Source organism: Castanea sativa, chromosome 9, assembly GCF_040712315.1.
Source record: "Castanea sativa cultivar Marrone di Chiusa Pesio chromosome 9, ASM4071231v1".
In the NCBI taxonomy this organism is placed as follows: Eukaryota; Viridiplantae; Streptophyta; class Magnoliopsida; order Fagales; family Fagaceae; genus Castanea; species Castanea sativa.
In genome coordinates this window covers 14,895,129-14,908,307 of record NC_134021.1, presented here as the reverse complement: position 1 = coordinate 14,908,307, position 13,179 = coordinate 14,895,129, and the positions used below count along the sequence as shown (strand labels likewise).

At 37.0% G+C, this 13,179-nt stretch overlaps 2 protein-coding genes across 2 annotated transcripts; one reads left to right on the top strand and one right to left on the bottom strand.

Annotated features, from left to right (window-relative positions):
* The first annotated feature begins 2,922 nt into the window (after positions 1-2,922).
* Positions 2,923-6,514, top strand: LOC142608807 (uncharacterized). The gene is made up of 4 exons (XM_075780478.1): positions 2,923-4,288; positions 4,544-5,009; positions 5,593-5,908; positions 6,266-6,514. The coding sequence occupies exons 1-4, from the start codon at positions 2,923-2,925 to the stop codon at positions 6,512-6,514; spliced, it is 2,397 nt and encodes a 798-aa protein (XP_075636593.1).
* Positions 6,515-9,719: 3,205 nt separating this feature from the next.
* Positions 9,720-12,906, bottom strand: LOC142611419 (GDSL esterase/lipase WDL1-like). The gene is made up of 6 exons (XM_075783538.1): positions 12,796-12,906; positions 11,436-11,513; positions 10,820-10,960; positions 10,649-10,725; positions 10,354-10,503; positions 9,720-9,924 (listed from the first exon to the last, which is right to left on the bottom strand). The coding sequence occupies exons 1-6, from the start codon at positions 12,904-12,906 to the stop codon at positions 9,720-9,722; spliced, it is 762 nt and encodes a 253-aa protein (XP_075639653.1).
* Between the last annotated feature and the right edge of the window lie 273 nt (positions 12,907-13,179).

The following is a 13,179-nucleotide window of genomic DNA, read 5'->3' as shown; positions in this document are numbered from 1 at the left end:
GCTGCTACTTCTTTCATTCTTGCTACTTTTTCTCTATGTTTTAAAAACCGGACCGGACCGGCCGGTCCTACCGGTTCAACCGAAAAAACCGGTGCAGTCTTGTCCGATTATATGTCTCAAAACCGGTCAAAAACCGAAAAACCGGTCAAAACCGGAAAATTTGAAAAAAAACAGTTTTATTTACGGTTCGGTTTTTAAAACCATGCTTTTTCTTCATCATTTCACCATCTGAGCTATTTTCTCCTCTTCTCATCATCTTCTTCTTCTTCTCCCTTTTTGTTTCGCAAGTCACACTTTTTTTGCTTCATCTTTCTCTTCAATTTTCTTTTCAACTTCTCTGTCACAGTTGAGAGGGTCAGACAGTGAGATGATAGAGAGACAAGGAGCTACAAGTGTGAAAATGAGATATAGATGAGAGAATGAGAAGGATTTTTGGTGATCTAGCAAAAAAGATGCCGATCAAGTTCAGAAAGGGAAAATAAGAAGACAAAATTCATACCGGCCGGAAAATGAATTTCAGCTAAAATTGGCCGGAATTAATCAAAACGCTCGAAACGGGCCGAAATAGGATGAAATTTATGGTCCATTTGGATTGAGGGGAGGGAGGGGAGTAGAGTAGAGTAAAGTAGATTTAGCACAAAATTAGCTCATTTTAAGCCAGCATTACTCCACTTTCCTCCACTCCCCCTCCTTCCCCCTCCATCTAAACAGACCATTAATCCGAGGTGGAATGGAGGGTATTATCATTCCATTTTACACATTGGTACGAGATATTTCGGCCGTTCTAGCCGGAACAGAACGAAATCCATAACATTGATTAGAAAAACAGAAGTCTTACAAACAAAAGTATTACAGTAGGACTGCAGAGCAAGGAACCACATCAACACACAAACTAAACTAAAACAAGATAAACACAATCCAAACAACACCAAATCGAAGAAAGGAATAGCTGAAACCAAACAAAACACTATTGGATCCTTATTAACTACGACTACTCCGGAATGAGACAAAACCCATGAAGTCCCAATATAGACATTGCCACAAAAAGGTGAGGCATGTATCATACAATACTTCTCTTTTCGATTGAGAAGCACTCTTCTTTACCAGTAAGTCTGCACAACTAAAACAAGTGCTGAGAGTCTAATACGACAGAATAAAAAACAAGCATAATGGAAGCTATTTATTTTAGAACAAGTGCTGAGAGTTGATACGACGGAATAAAAAACAAGCATATATCTATCTATCTATATATATATATATACACACACACACACAATATGTTTACCAACCAAAAAAAAAAAATATATATATATATATATACACACACACACACGATCTGCAAATTTTTCATGTGAAAACACTGTTTATAAAAGATTCTCGTCAAAAGCAGATGGGAATGTATAGCTTTTGCTTTTAAATACTAGCTTATAACCCTTTTTTTTTTTTTTTTTTTTGGCTTATGTAAAGTTTTTTTAAGACATCAAAATTTTTTTTTTCTCACAATCAGTCAAAATCCAAATAAGCTAACGTAGTTCTACTTCTAATGATTACTGTCTCATCAAAAGGCTAACTAGCTCATCAAGAAATGTGGTATCGGACCCACCCCCTTAAAACTTAGTTAATGACAACGTTGGGCCTAGAAATATGCGATGGACTATAATAAAGCCCATTACCATGCAGGATGTTTTATATTCACAACATTGGTTAATTTGAAGTAGCACTGTACTAATTGAATAAGAGTAGTGTTTACTATACATACTTTAACCCATGAGTTATATTATTTTGGGGGTGTATATGCAAAACTGTATAAATTAGCTTATGTATAACAACATTTACTCATTATAAAATTATTGAAAAGTACAAGAGTTTCTCTGTCGTTAAGAAAGTGAGTTTTTGCTCTCTTCTCTTAGGCGGTAGAAGTGTAGGTCCCTTCCTTCGAAGGAGAGTTTGTCCTCTCAAGGTAACAAGTTTACCTTTGGAGCTAGTGGTTTGTTTTTCGGGGTAATTGGGAAACACTATTCTTTTGGCAAACTTTGAGCCAACGATTACTATGGAGGAACTAGCAAGTCAATGGAGCAACTTATCATTATCAGAGAAGGAAACAAATGCAAATGAAGTCATTAATGTGCCTGGTTTTTACGAAAGGAATTTTCCATTTACACGGAAAGCCTTTCCCGATGCAAGGTGGAAACTGGCAGCAAGGGAATCAGATGTGGAGGTCGGTCAGGCAGCAGATTTTCAGGCGAACATGGTAACAGAGAGAACAAAGGAGAGGGACGAAATTAATGACAATAATGAGGCGGTTACAATTGAGATTGAAGAGGGTAACACGATACAAACGGGTGAGGATATTGAAGTGGGCAATACGAGTAGTCCAGTGCTTGAAATTGACTCAAACTCTCCAGCTGTAACGCAGGTGTCAGCTGATTTAATGGGGAGACATAATGGGATGGAGATTAATGAGGAAGGAGTCACTCCTCATGCGGCAATAATCACAGAAAATTTATTTGATATCCAAATAAATCAGATCGATGCAAATTTGGGAATATTTGACAATAATCACAATTCAAGGGGAGAAACGGCTAGGGCTTTCAATGCAATTATCAATTCTGAAGCAACTAAACTTCAACCAACCTCCCAAAGGCCCACACACAAGTCACGTGACCCTTTAATGAAAAACTCAAGCTCTTCAGCCAAGAAAAAAAGCCCGATCAACCCTACTCCTACGCACCCATTTAGAAACTGGAAAAAAAGAACTCGCAAAAACTATGCAGCAAACTGTTTGGGGAAGAAGGAAACCGGTGAAAAGAGAGGAAGGACTGCTCATCCGGAGTTACCAACAAAGCGGAGATTGGTTTCAAAGGATGGGGAAAGTAGTGCAATCTCAATGGTGGAGGCTGTTAATCAGCCCCGCCAATTGCAATGAATTGCCTAGTGTGGAACTGTCGTGGGCTTGGGAACCCATGTACAGAGAATGAACTTGCGGAGTTGGTGCGGGCAAAAGATTCCTCTGTCGTGTTCTTAGCCGAGACATGGGCAGACGAAGCAAGGCTAAAGAGTGTGTTGAGAAAGATTGAATTTGGAAATATGTTCATTGCCCCTAGACAGAATAGGGGAGGTGGATTGGTGTTGTTTTGGAGAGATTCAATTGATGTTACAGTGGACGGCTCTGGTAGAAATTACATTGATGCAATTATCAACAAAAATATGAAGGATGAATGGCGATTCACCGGATTTTATGGTGAACCGAAGACACAACGCAGAATTGAATCATGGAATTTACTTCGATGCCTGGAACAAAAATTCCAAATCCCATGGCTTTGTGCCGGAGATTTCAATGAGTTGACAAGAAGTGATGAAAAAATTGGGGGAAATAGAAGAAGTCATAATCAGATACAATTATTCTGGGATGCAATAGATGAATGTGGATTCATTGATCTAGGATACACGGGCTCAAAATTTACTTGGAGAAAACACTATGCTAATGGTCAGTCAATTTGGGAGAGATTGGATAGAGCTTTGTGCACGAATGAATGGCTGCAACAGTTTGGTTCAACTAGAGTTTTCCACCTTAATTGTTGCTCCTTAGACCACAATCCTCTCTGGATTTTTCCTCATGGTATGGATCCTCCTCCTTTGTCTAGACCATTCAGGTTTGAGGAGATGTGGTTATCTGATGAGGGATGTGGGCGTATTGTTGAAGCTGTGTGGCATGATCAGGTACAATGTGATGCTAGTTACCAAGTAATGAGAAATGTGGATAAATGTGGATTCGAATTAACCCTTTGGAGTCGCAAACACTTTGGGAATGTGAGAAGAGAATTAAAAGAGAAGAAAAAATTGTTGGAGAAGGCTAAACAGGTGGCAGTACGTACAGGTAACAATTATCGGGTTAGAGAATTGAAGAAAGAAGTGACGGAGTTGATGATTAAGGAGTATATGATGTGGAGACAACGGGCAAAAAATTTTTGGTTGGTTGGAGGTGATAAAAATACGAAGTATTTTCACAGCAGGGCAACTCAAAGACATAGGCGAAATAGAATTTCAGGGGTGCTTGATTCAAATGGTGTTTGTGTTACGCAGCAAGAACAACTAGCAGATACTTTTATTGGGTTTTATCAGGAATTGTTCACATGCTCAAATCCGGTGATGCTTGAGGATGCCTTGAATTCGGTACCAATCCTCCTTACCGCGGAGATGAATGCCTTATTGTCTCAGGATTTCATGGAATGGGAAGTGGAAACAGCTTTGAAACAAATGGCGCCTCTGAAAGCTCTAGGACCCAATGGTATGCCCCCCCTTTTCTATCAAAATTATTGGAATTTGGTAGGATCTGATGTTACTCATACCATTTTATCTTACTTAAATTCAGCCACCCTTCCCAACCCCATTAACCATACCTTCATTACCCTTATCCCAAAAATAAAAAACCCACTACCTGTTAATGATTTTAGATCTATTAGCTTATGCAATGTCCTTTACAAATTTTTTGCTAAGGTGTTAGCTAATAGGTTGAAATAAATTCTGCCATAAATCATTACAGAACACCAAAGTGCCTTCACAAAAAACTGCTTGATTTCTGATAATATACTTGTTGCTTTTGAAACTCTCCATAGTATGAAAAATCACAAAACTGGTAGAACTGGTTATATGGCCCTTAAACTTGACATGAGCAAAGCATATGATAGGGTGGAGTGGTCGTTTTTGGAGGAAATTATAAGGAGGTTGGGGTTTGAGGAAAGATGGATAAATTTGATGATGCTATGTGTCAAAACAGTATCCTACTCAATTCTTGTTAATGGGGAGCCAAAAGGTCTAATCCAGCCTTTTAAGGGTATCCGCCAAGGCTATCCTTTATCCCCATTCCTTTTCCTGTTGTGTATTGAAGGGTTACATGGCCTTATTTCCAAAGCGGAGAGTGATGGAGATATTAAGGGTTACTCCCTTAGTAGAAGAAGCCCAAGACAAACCCATTTGCTTTTTGCAGATGATAGTGTGCTCCTTTGCAGGTCAAATACACAGGAGTGTAATAAGGTGTTGGAGATATTGACTACTTATGAAAGTGTTTCGGGGCAGAAAATAAATCAAAGGAAAACATCTTTGTTCTTTAGCAAGTCCACTATGGAGGAAAAAAAAAAAAAAAACAGAAATCAAGGAAGCTCTTGGTGTACTGGAAATTTTGCACTATGACACATACTTGGGGCTGCCATCACTTATTAGAAGACATAAGAAAGCCAGTTTTGATTATATAAAAGAGAGTGTGGAAAAACTACAAGGTTGGGAAGAAAAATTACTATCACAAGCGGGTAGAGAAGTCTTGATTAAGGCGGTAGTGCAAGCAATTCCAACTTATACAATGAGCTGTTTCATGCTTCCACAAGGCCTTTGTCATGAATTTGAGGGGCTTATTCGTAAATTTTGGTGAGGGCAAAGGGGAGATCGACGGAAAATTCATTGGGTGAAGTGGGGAGTTATGTGTGATCCAAAGTCCGAAGGTGGAATGAGGTTCAAAGAATTATCTCTTTTCAACGAGGCTCTACTTGCAAAACAAACATGGCGCTTACTGCAAAATAAGAACTCCTTGTTCTATAGAGTTTTTAAAACAAGGTTTTTTCCGGATTGTTCCATTATGGAAGCAAAAGAAGGCCATGGAGGTTCCTACGCTTGGAAGAGTATTTTGAAGGGGAGGAGTGTTATTGAAAGAAGAGCAAAATGGAGAGTTGGGAATGGTGAGTCGATAAAAATTTGGGGTGCAAATTGGCTGCCTACTACAAGCAATTTTGGTGTTCACGGTCCCTTAAAGGCAGAATTCCAAGAGGCAAAAGTAAGTTCTCTAATTGACCCAGTTTCACGTTCTTGGAATTCTCATGTTCTTGCTTCTGCCCTCAGTCCCACGGATGTCGAGCTGGTTCAGAAAATTTCATTAAGCCGTGGTCAGGCCGAGGATACTCTATTCTGGCCCTATGTACAATTGGGTCAGTACACAGCCAAGTCCGGCTATTTTTTCCTCAAATCCAAGTCGCGGAGTACGCCTACAACTGATAACAGTCCACCCATTCAGCCAAAACCACCATGGAAATAGATTTGGAGCCTTTCATTGCCAAGAAAAATCAAGAATTTCTTATGGCGAGCATGTCGCAATGCACTGCCAACGAAGGAAAATCTTATGAGACGTTGTGTTATAACTGATCCAACCTGCTCTTTCTGCAATACTCAAGTTGAGGATGTATTGCATGCTGTTTGGAATTGTCCGAATGTATCACAGGTTTGGGATGGAGACCCTCAATGGCAGTCCCAACGAGGTTCAACGCACTCAAACTTCTCTCAATTGTTGTCCACGATACTGGAGTCCGAGTGTGATACTGAGATGTTTGCAATGATAGCCTGGACTTTATGGTTTCGACGCAACAAGTCATGCTTCTCACCACCGGGGATCCCATTTGAGCAGGTGCTTCAACGTGCCTATGATGGATTGCAGGAGTTTCGGACAGCCAACCAACCAGCACGGCCATAGCGACCAAGGCAGGAGGCACGTTGGTTTGCTCCGCAAGATGGGTTCTACAAGATCAATTTTGACGGAGCATTGTTTACTTCTTTGGATAGAGCTGGTGTAGGGGTCATAATACGGGATTGTAATGGCTTGGTAATGGCATCCTTGTCTCAACCAATTCCCCTTCCACTCATTGCATTGGAGACAAAAACAATTGCAGCAGCAAGAGCTCTGGAATTTGCACTAGAACTGGGACTGAACTCGGTTATTTTGGAGGGTGATTGTGAAATACTCATGAAGTCATTGATGGAGGATTCGCTACCCTTAGCTTCATCTGGTCTTTTGATTCAAGATGTGAAAGTTATTGCTGAATCTTTTCAATGTATTGGGTTTTCTCATATTCGTAGGGAAGGAAATAAAGTAGCTCACAACCTAGTATATGGATGGAAGATGTCCCATCACATACCTTAGTTGCTTATGAGGCAGATTTGCCTATTTTCAATATAAGTTTTAAAGTCTTCTTTCTCAAAAAAAAAGAAAAAGAAAAAAAGTAGCACTGTAGTACATATCATTTAAAATTAATTATTGTTAATTATTTGATGATCAATTCAAGTCACAAACAGGTTTAAATGTTAATTTATCTTATTATTAAATCTAATTGGAGATTTTGTCAATGGGAAACAAATAGATTAACTTACCCTTTTTTTTTCCTTATAACAAGGGGAGAAAAAGGAATTCAAACCTATGTACACTCCTTCACAGGAAAATTGGACAATAGTACAATCCACTAGCTCAAGATTGTTTTTATTGAAGTATTTGTATATATCATTTTTTTTAATCCTAGGATGATATTCTGGGACTAGTGATAATAAATGCAAGCACTAACGCCTAATTTCAAGACATTTTACAAAGTGAAAATATGCTAAAGCAAAAATAATTTACAATAGAAATGATAATATTTTTATGAATTATAATCCTTATAAAGGGGAAATTACACTTTACCCACTTGTGGTTTGGCCCGTTTTAACAGTGCCTACCCGTGATTTCAAAGTTATCATTTAACCCACCTGAGGTGACCTTCGTTAGACACCCATTACACACCTCTGCCATTTCCGTTAAAAAAAATCCTCTTTACTATATAAGCCACAATATAAACAGATTTAGAAGCAATATATTGAAGAACGACTTCTCTCTCACCATCTTAGAAATCAAATCTTCAAACCCAAATCCCATTTCGTGACCCAAATCTTGTTCAATCAACACAATAATTGGTTCCCTCTTGATGTATATATTGCCAACAATATACATCAAATCTTGCCATAAAAAAAAAAAAAAAAATCAGTTTCGGCTACAAACCCAGATAGCAAAGGAAAACAAAAAGGAACCCATGTTTTTTTTTTTATTGGAAGGAACCCAAAAGATTCTCCATCTTCTTTTGAAGCCATAGATAGAACAAGTCTGCCAAATCCTAAAAACTCACAGTAGGAAAAACTAAACCAACCTAGAAATCCATTACACTTGCAAATCCATTAACCCACAAATCCATTAAACCCAAAAAATTTGAACCCACCAACCATAAGGAAATTTAAACCAACCTAGAAAATTCGAACCCACAAATCCATTAACCCCAGAAAATTTAAATCCATCGATCCACAGCTCTCCCCTACTTCGATCTCAGCCGATCTAGACAATCAGGTTACTCTGCTGCTTAGCCGATCTCACGATTTCATTTTTCTTGTTTCTTTGTTTTTGCTTCTCAGTATGGGGTTTTGGGCGGTGGCTAACAACGGTGGTGGTGTTGGAGGTGGTAGTTTGGTGAGGTTATGGTTTGGTGGTTTAGTGAGTTGGCTGTGGTGTTGGATTTGCTAGATTGCTGTTTTATTTTTTTATTATTTTTTTTTTTTTGCAGATTTTTTTTTAACTTGCAAATCTGGGTTTTTTTTAGAGAACCCAGCAAAAAAGAGAGGGTTAGAGTTTTAGAGAGAGAAAGCCTAGGGTAAAGATAGAATGCAGTAAACTGGTGGATACCTTTTATCCTAAATGTTTGTATTTAATTAATTTTATTTTGTGATTGTTCTATGAAGAATTAAGTAGTCAATTTTTGGATTTAGTAGTGGAAGGCTAGCGAATCTGTGGGTGTATGTTCACATGGATTTGTGGCTTTGTCTATGACTATAGGTGTATTGGTTTTCTTGTCATTGTAAAAGTATGTTTGGCAATTGCAGTGGGCATTGGGTAAGAACGTTAAACGCATCATTCTATATACATTTCTGGGTTTTGATTTTAGCCCATTCAACCTAGAAAATGAGCACCCCATTTTGTAATGGAGATTATTAACTCGGATTTGTAAAATTACTTTATGGTTTGAAAAATTGCTTTGTCTACCCTCTTTCGTAAAACTTTGTGCTAATTATGTATATGAAAAATGATGAAACAAATTTTATCTTGACTTGCTTTTTGATATTTTTCTTTTATGTTTTATGTGAAGAAGAAGAAGGAGAGAAAAGAGGAAAGAGACATAAAATATAATGAAAAAGGCACATTTACCCCTATTTTTAACAGTGAAAAGGGAGAGGTGAGTTACGAATGTCTAACGGAGGGTACCCCAGGTAGGTTAAGTGACATTTTTTAAATCACAGATGGCTTAGTTAAAATCGACCAAACCACAAGTGGGTTAACTGCAATTACCCCTAAAATAAAATTTATAGCATTCCTAGCATTACTCAAGAAATAAATATTTAACATACCATTCATGTTCCATATATAATAATAATACTGTTGATGAAAGCAAGGTACTTTGGTTATATCTTTAATCTTTGAACTCTATAAGAAGAAGTTTCTCAAAAAAAAAAAAAAAAAAACCTCTATAAGAAGAAAATTGGAATATTGCCAGGCTATTGTATTAAAATTTTTTTTTTTTTTTTTTCACTCAATAAAGTTTGGCGTTAAAGAATCAGATGATTACATAATAAACATTGAGAAAGAAGACACTGAGATATGACCATTTAAGCACAATAACCACACCAATTGTTATTTTAAACTCAATCTAAGGGCTGTCATAACCGATTTGTTTGAATGAAATGAAAAGCACAATAACCACACAAAGCAACTGCCAGGTTGTGTCCAAAAAACTTGTATATATGCTTTAATGAATGATTAGTAATAATTTTGCACATGCTCAATGGCTAGTATTCATTACATTTATTTACTTATGAGTTCTCTATTCCCATTACATGGTTCTGCCAAAGCTGGCCTCAGAGACATTCATGGTGGTCTTGCCATCAGGACTGACTGGATCATAGGGTGAATCCTCTCCAAATTCGGCTGGCAATGATTTCCAGTGTAGACTTGGTTCCCATTTTGCTTCCCCAAGGACCTTCATTATTTCCTTTACTACAATCTTGCTCCCCTCAGACGATAAATGAATTCCATCCCTGAAGAAGGATCATAAATAGTCCAATGAAGAGTTAAGTAAATTTGAAAATAACATTTTTTAATATTAGAGTGATGCAAGGAATGCTGCAAGTTTTACTACATAAATTTTACAAACTGATGTATTACCAATCAAAAAGAAAAGTAATCAAACATTTATTTATTAGATTGTTGGAGTGACACCAATCAACTTCATTGTCATATCAGTTTGGAAGTCTTTTAAAATAAAATTGGTAGTAGCTTTATCACTCTTTTATCCAGTTCAATGTTATTGTTTCATCCACTTCAAGTGGGAACAAAAAGGTTTGATTCCCTCCTTTTGTTAACTTGTTTTTTGTTTCTTCTGTTTTCAGTGACCTGTTCATGATTATTGATTACACAGCAAAATAATAATGACAATAAAAGAGCATCACATCTGAAAGCAAACTCACAAAAAGCATTCAGTCAACCAATCATCCCTTTTCTGAATAGCAGTCCATAGATCAATGGCTTTAATATCCAAATCCCTACACAGCTCTAAACAAGCTTCTGAATATATTCTGCAGGACTCATTTGTCCGACTCAGCTCTCCCAATTTATCACTGGTTTCAATAAAAACATGTGCTATTAGAACTGAATAATTAAGTCCTATACGATACACCAGATGCACCTTGGTACTTCCATCCGCCAAGCAAGGCTAGTACAGAAAAAAGAAACAATTAGAATTAAAGTTATCACTATGAGCACCTTAATGTTTCGCGAATTTGTTCCTCGTTGACAGGAGGAGCACTAAGAAAGATAAGGCGAGTCTTCTCTGAAAGGGACTAACAACCAAAAGAATTTATGTCAAAATATTCAAATAGCAATAAAGTTGTCTTGTGCACCAGTGCTTAAGAATCGATTCAATAAAATCAATACCTTTACATACAGGGCAATCTTTCTCATATTTTCAATATACTCGGGTAGTGGTACATGAGGGCCTAGGCCAGATGGATGAGGATGCACTGAATCATTACCACCAAAGTAGACAATCACCAATGAAGGTTGTATTGGGGCATCCTAACATAATAACACATAAAAATTTAACTTATTTGAATACCAAATGAAAGGAAGAGTGCAAGAGTATGAGGAAAAGTGCATATGCCTAGAGGAAAATGCTGGCAGCCTCATGACTGCAACAACTGAACCTAGAAAAACAAGAGAGCCTTGGAGTTTCTCAGGTCCAACCATATAAGATATTTCTCACCAAGAAATCAATTTTGAATTTGATGGATGTTTTCAGTAAATCCAAATTCACTTGGTGATAACTTTAACCCTGTAATGAGTCAGGTTTTATGGCATATGAACTATGGCATATGAACCACAAAATTAATCAATTTCAAATGGAGAATATAATTTTTTTTCTCGTTTTTACGCCTACTTATGGAATGTGGATTTACTAGCGATAAACATCTACTATATATGCCATTTTAGATAAAGCTATGTAATAAACTATAACCTTCAAGTATGATGTGTGTGATCAAACATACATTACCTTTGGAAAGATTTGATCCAAAACCTGCAGTGCACGCCTGGAATTCCAACCACAGTATCCTCGCAAAAATATGTCTGCCTAGAGTTCCTAATTTTAAATCAGTTTATTTCTAATCTTAATAGGGCATGAAAATGTACACTTAACAGAGTACATGATGAGCCACAGTTTTGATAGCACTGTTGTTTGACAAGTTCTCTTTGAACAAGAACAGAGTAATTGTAATGTGGCCAGTGCGTTTCCCCTTGCACACGCCTTAACAAGGCTTTAAAGTTTAATGCAGAATTAACCAGAACCACCAGCAAGGCCCAAACAGTATTGTATTACTTCTGCAAATTTTCCAGTTCTTCAATAAATCTTCGCTTCCTTTATGCCCGTCTCAGTTACTTTTCAATTAAATATTCAGAAGGGTATTTGCAAAATGCTTCCGAACAATGATCCTATCCATGTTTCATCTCAGTACAAAGCCTACAAACTTTGCTTCTATGTATATGTCTCACTTTACAGTAAACAAGAAAATGAAAATAAATGTGACATAAATTTATAAAAGGTTTACGAATAAAAAAAAAAAAAAACCTCATTCATAAAGATACGGTATGGATTATCAGAACAAAAAACAAAAAGATACAGATACAGTATGGAATGTCACTGAAATGGCCAGTACAATCCAAAATTTAGACCTAGACGGAACAAATATAGGTTGATTGTTGGTAGTAAAAAATCCAAACATTATTTTATTCTTGACTCTCTGTAGTGCATGTTCATCCTATCAATTTTTTTTTTTTTTTTTTAATGATCTTATAACAGATTTATGCTCAAATATCATTTAACTATTACTGGACAAAATTTTCCTCAAAACTAATTTGTAAGAATCTCCTCTACCCGCTACGTAGTAATAACTAATAAACAAATTATCACGTAGTAAATTAGAGAAAATTTTCTTCCAATTGGTTTGTAGGTAAACTTTTTCCATTATATAAACCTCTCCCTTCAAATGAATACTCAATGATCCTGTCAACGAATTAAGTAAACTCAAGATAAAAGCACAGTCAACTAGGGTCTTAGGCCGCGTTTTTGCAAACGCGGCTGAAAAAAACGCGGCCTAAGACCCGCGTGTTTTGTAGTGTGTGGAACCCGCCATTATAAAATTGCACCGATTACAAGATAAAAATCCGAAATGACACATCGTATTAGGATCATAATAATTTCTCTAATAACAAATGTAAGTGACAATAAACAGTAAATGTCAAATCCATGTGTGCAGTGCAAGACAATTATAACATTTGAATAACCACATAATTTGGACGACAACATACAAATGTTTCTCACTGACACCCTAAAGTGCGCAAAGGAAAAAAAGTACCTTACGAGCATATAAGGTAGCAAGAATAGCACCCCATCCTTCGTTGTTAAAACTATCCTGAACTATGGAAGAACCAAACAATACAAACTGAGGTCTCACTGGTCCAACCATTTCTCTCTGAAGAAATACATACACGTTCCAACTTCCGAGGGGAATTTATAGACCGGTCTCGTCATTGTGGGGGGTGTGGTGTGAATTAAACAAATCATTGATCATTGTCATTTCCCACATCGACCATGTGGGAAAAAAAAAGTTAATGAAATATTTGCCATTTGGCCCGGATCTAATTTTAAGAATGTCTCGCTTGACATGCCATTTGCGTGATTATGATATAAGAAGGTATCTTATAAGACACCTCTCTTGTAATATGTGAAACTCATATGA

Coding starts and splice junctions, on each gene's coding strand:
- LOC142611419 (XM_075783538.1), bottom strand. CDS start 12,906: ATGGTTGGACCAGTGAGACCTCAGTTTGTATTGTTTGGTTCTTCCATA. Junction 10,504..10,648: donor CAAATTCGCGAAACATTAAG/GTGCTCATAGTG, acceptor TATTGAAACCAG/TGATAAATTGGGAGAGCTGA. Junction 9,925..10,353: donor TGGTTGACTGAATGCTTTTT/GTGAGTTTGCTT, acceptor ATCCTTCTTCAG/GGATGGAATTCATTTATCGT.
- LOC142608807 (XM_075780478.1), top strand. CDS start 2,923: ATGAATTGCCTAGTGTGGAACTGTCGTGGGCTTGGGAACCCATGTACA. Junction 4,289..4,543: donor GAAAGCTCTAGGACCCAATG/GTATGCCCCCCC, acceptor AAATCATTACAG/AACACCAAAGTGCCTTCACA. Junction 5,010..5,592: donor GATAGTGTGCTCCTTTGCAG/GTCAAATACACA, acceptor CTTGTTCTATAG/AGTTTTTAAAACAAGGTTTT.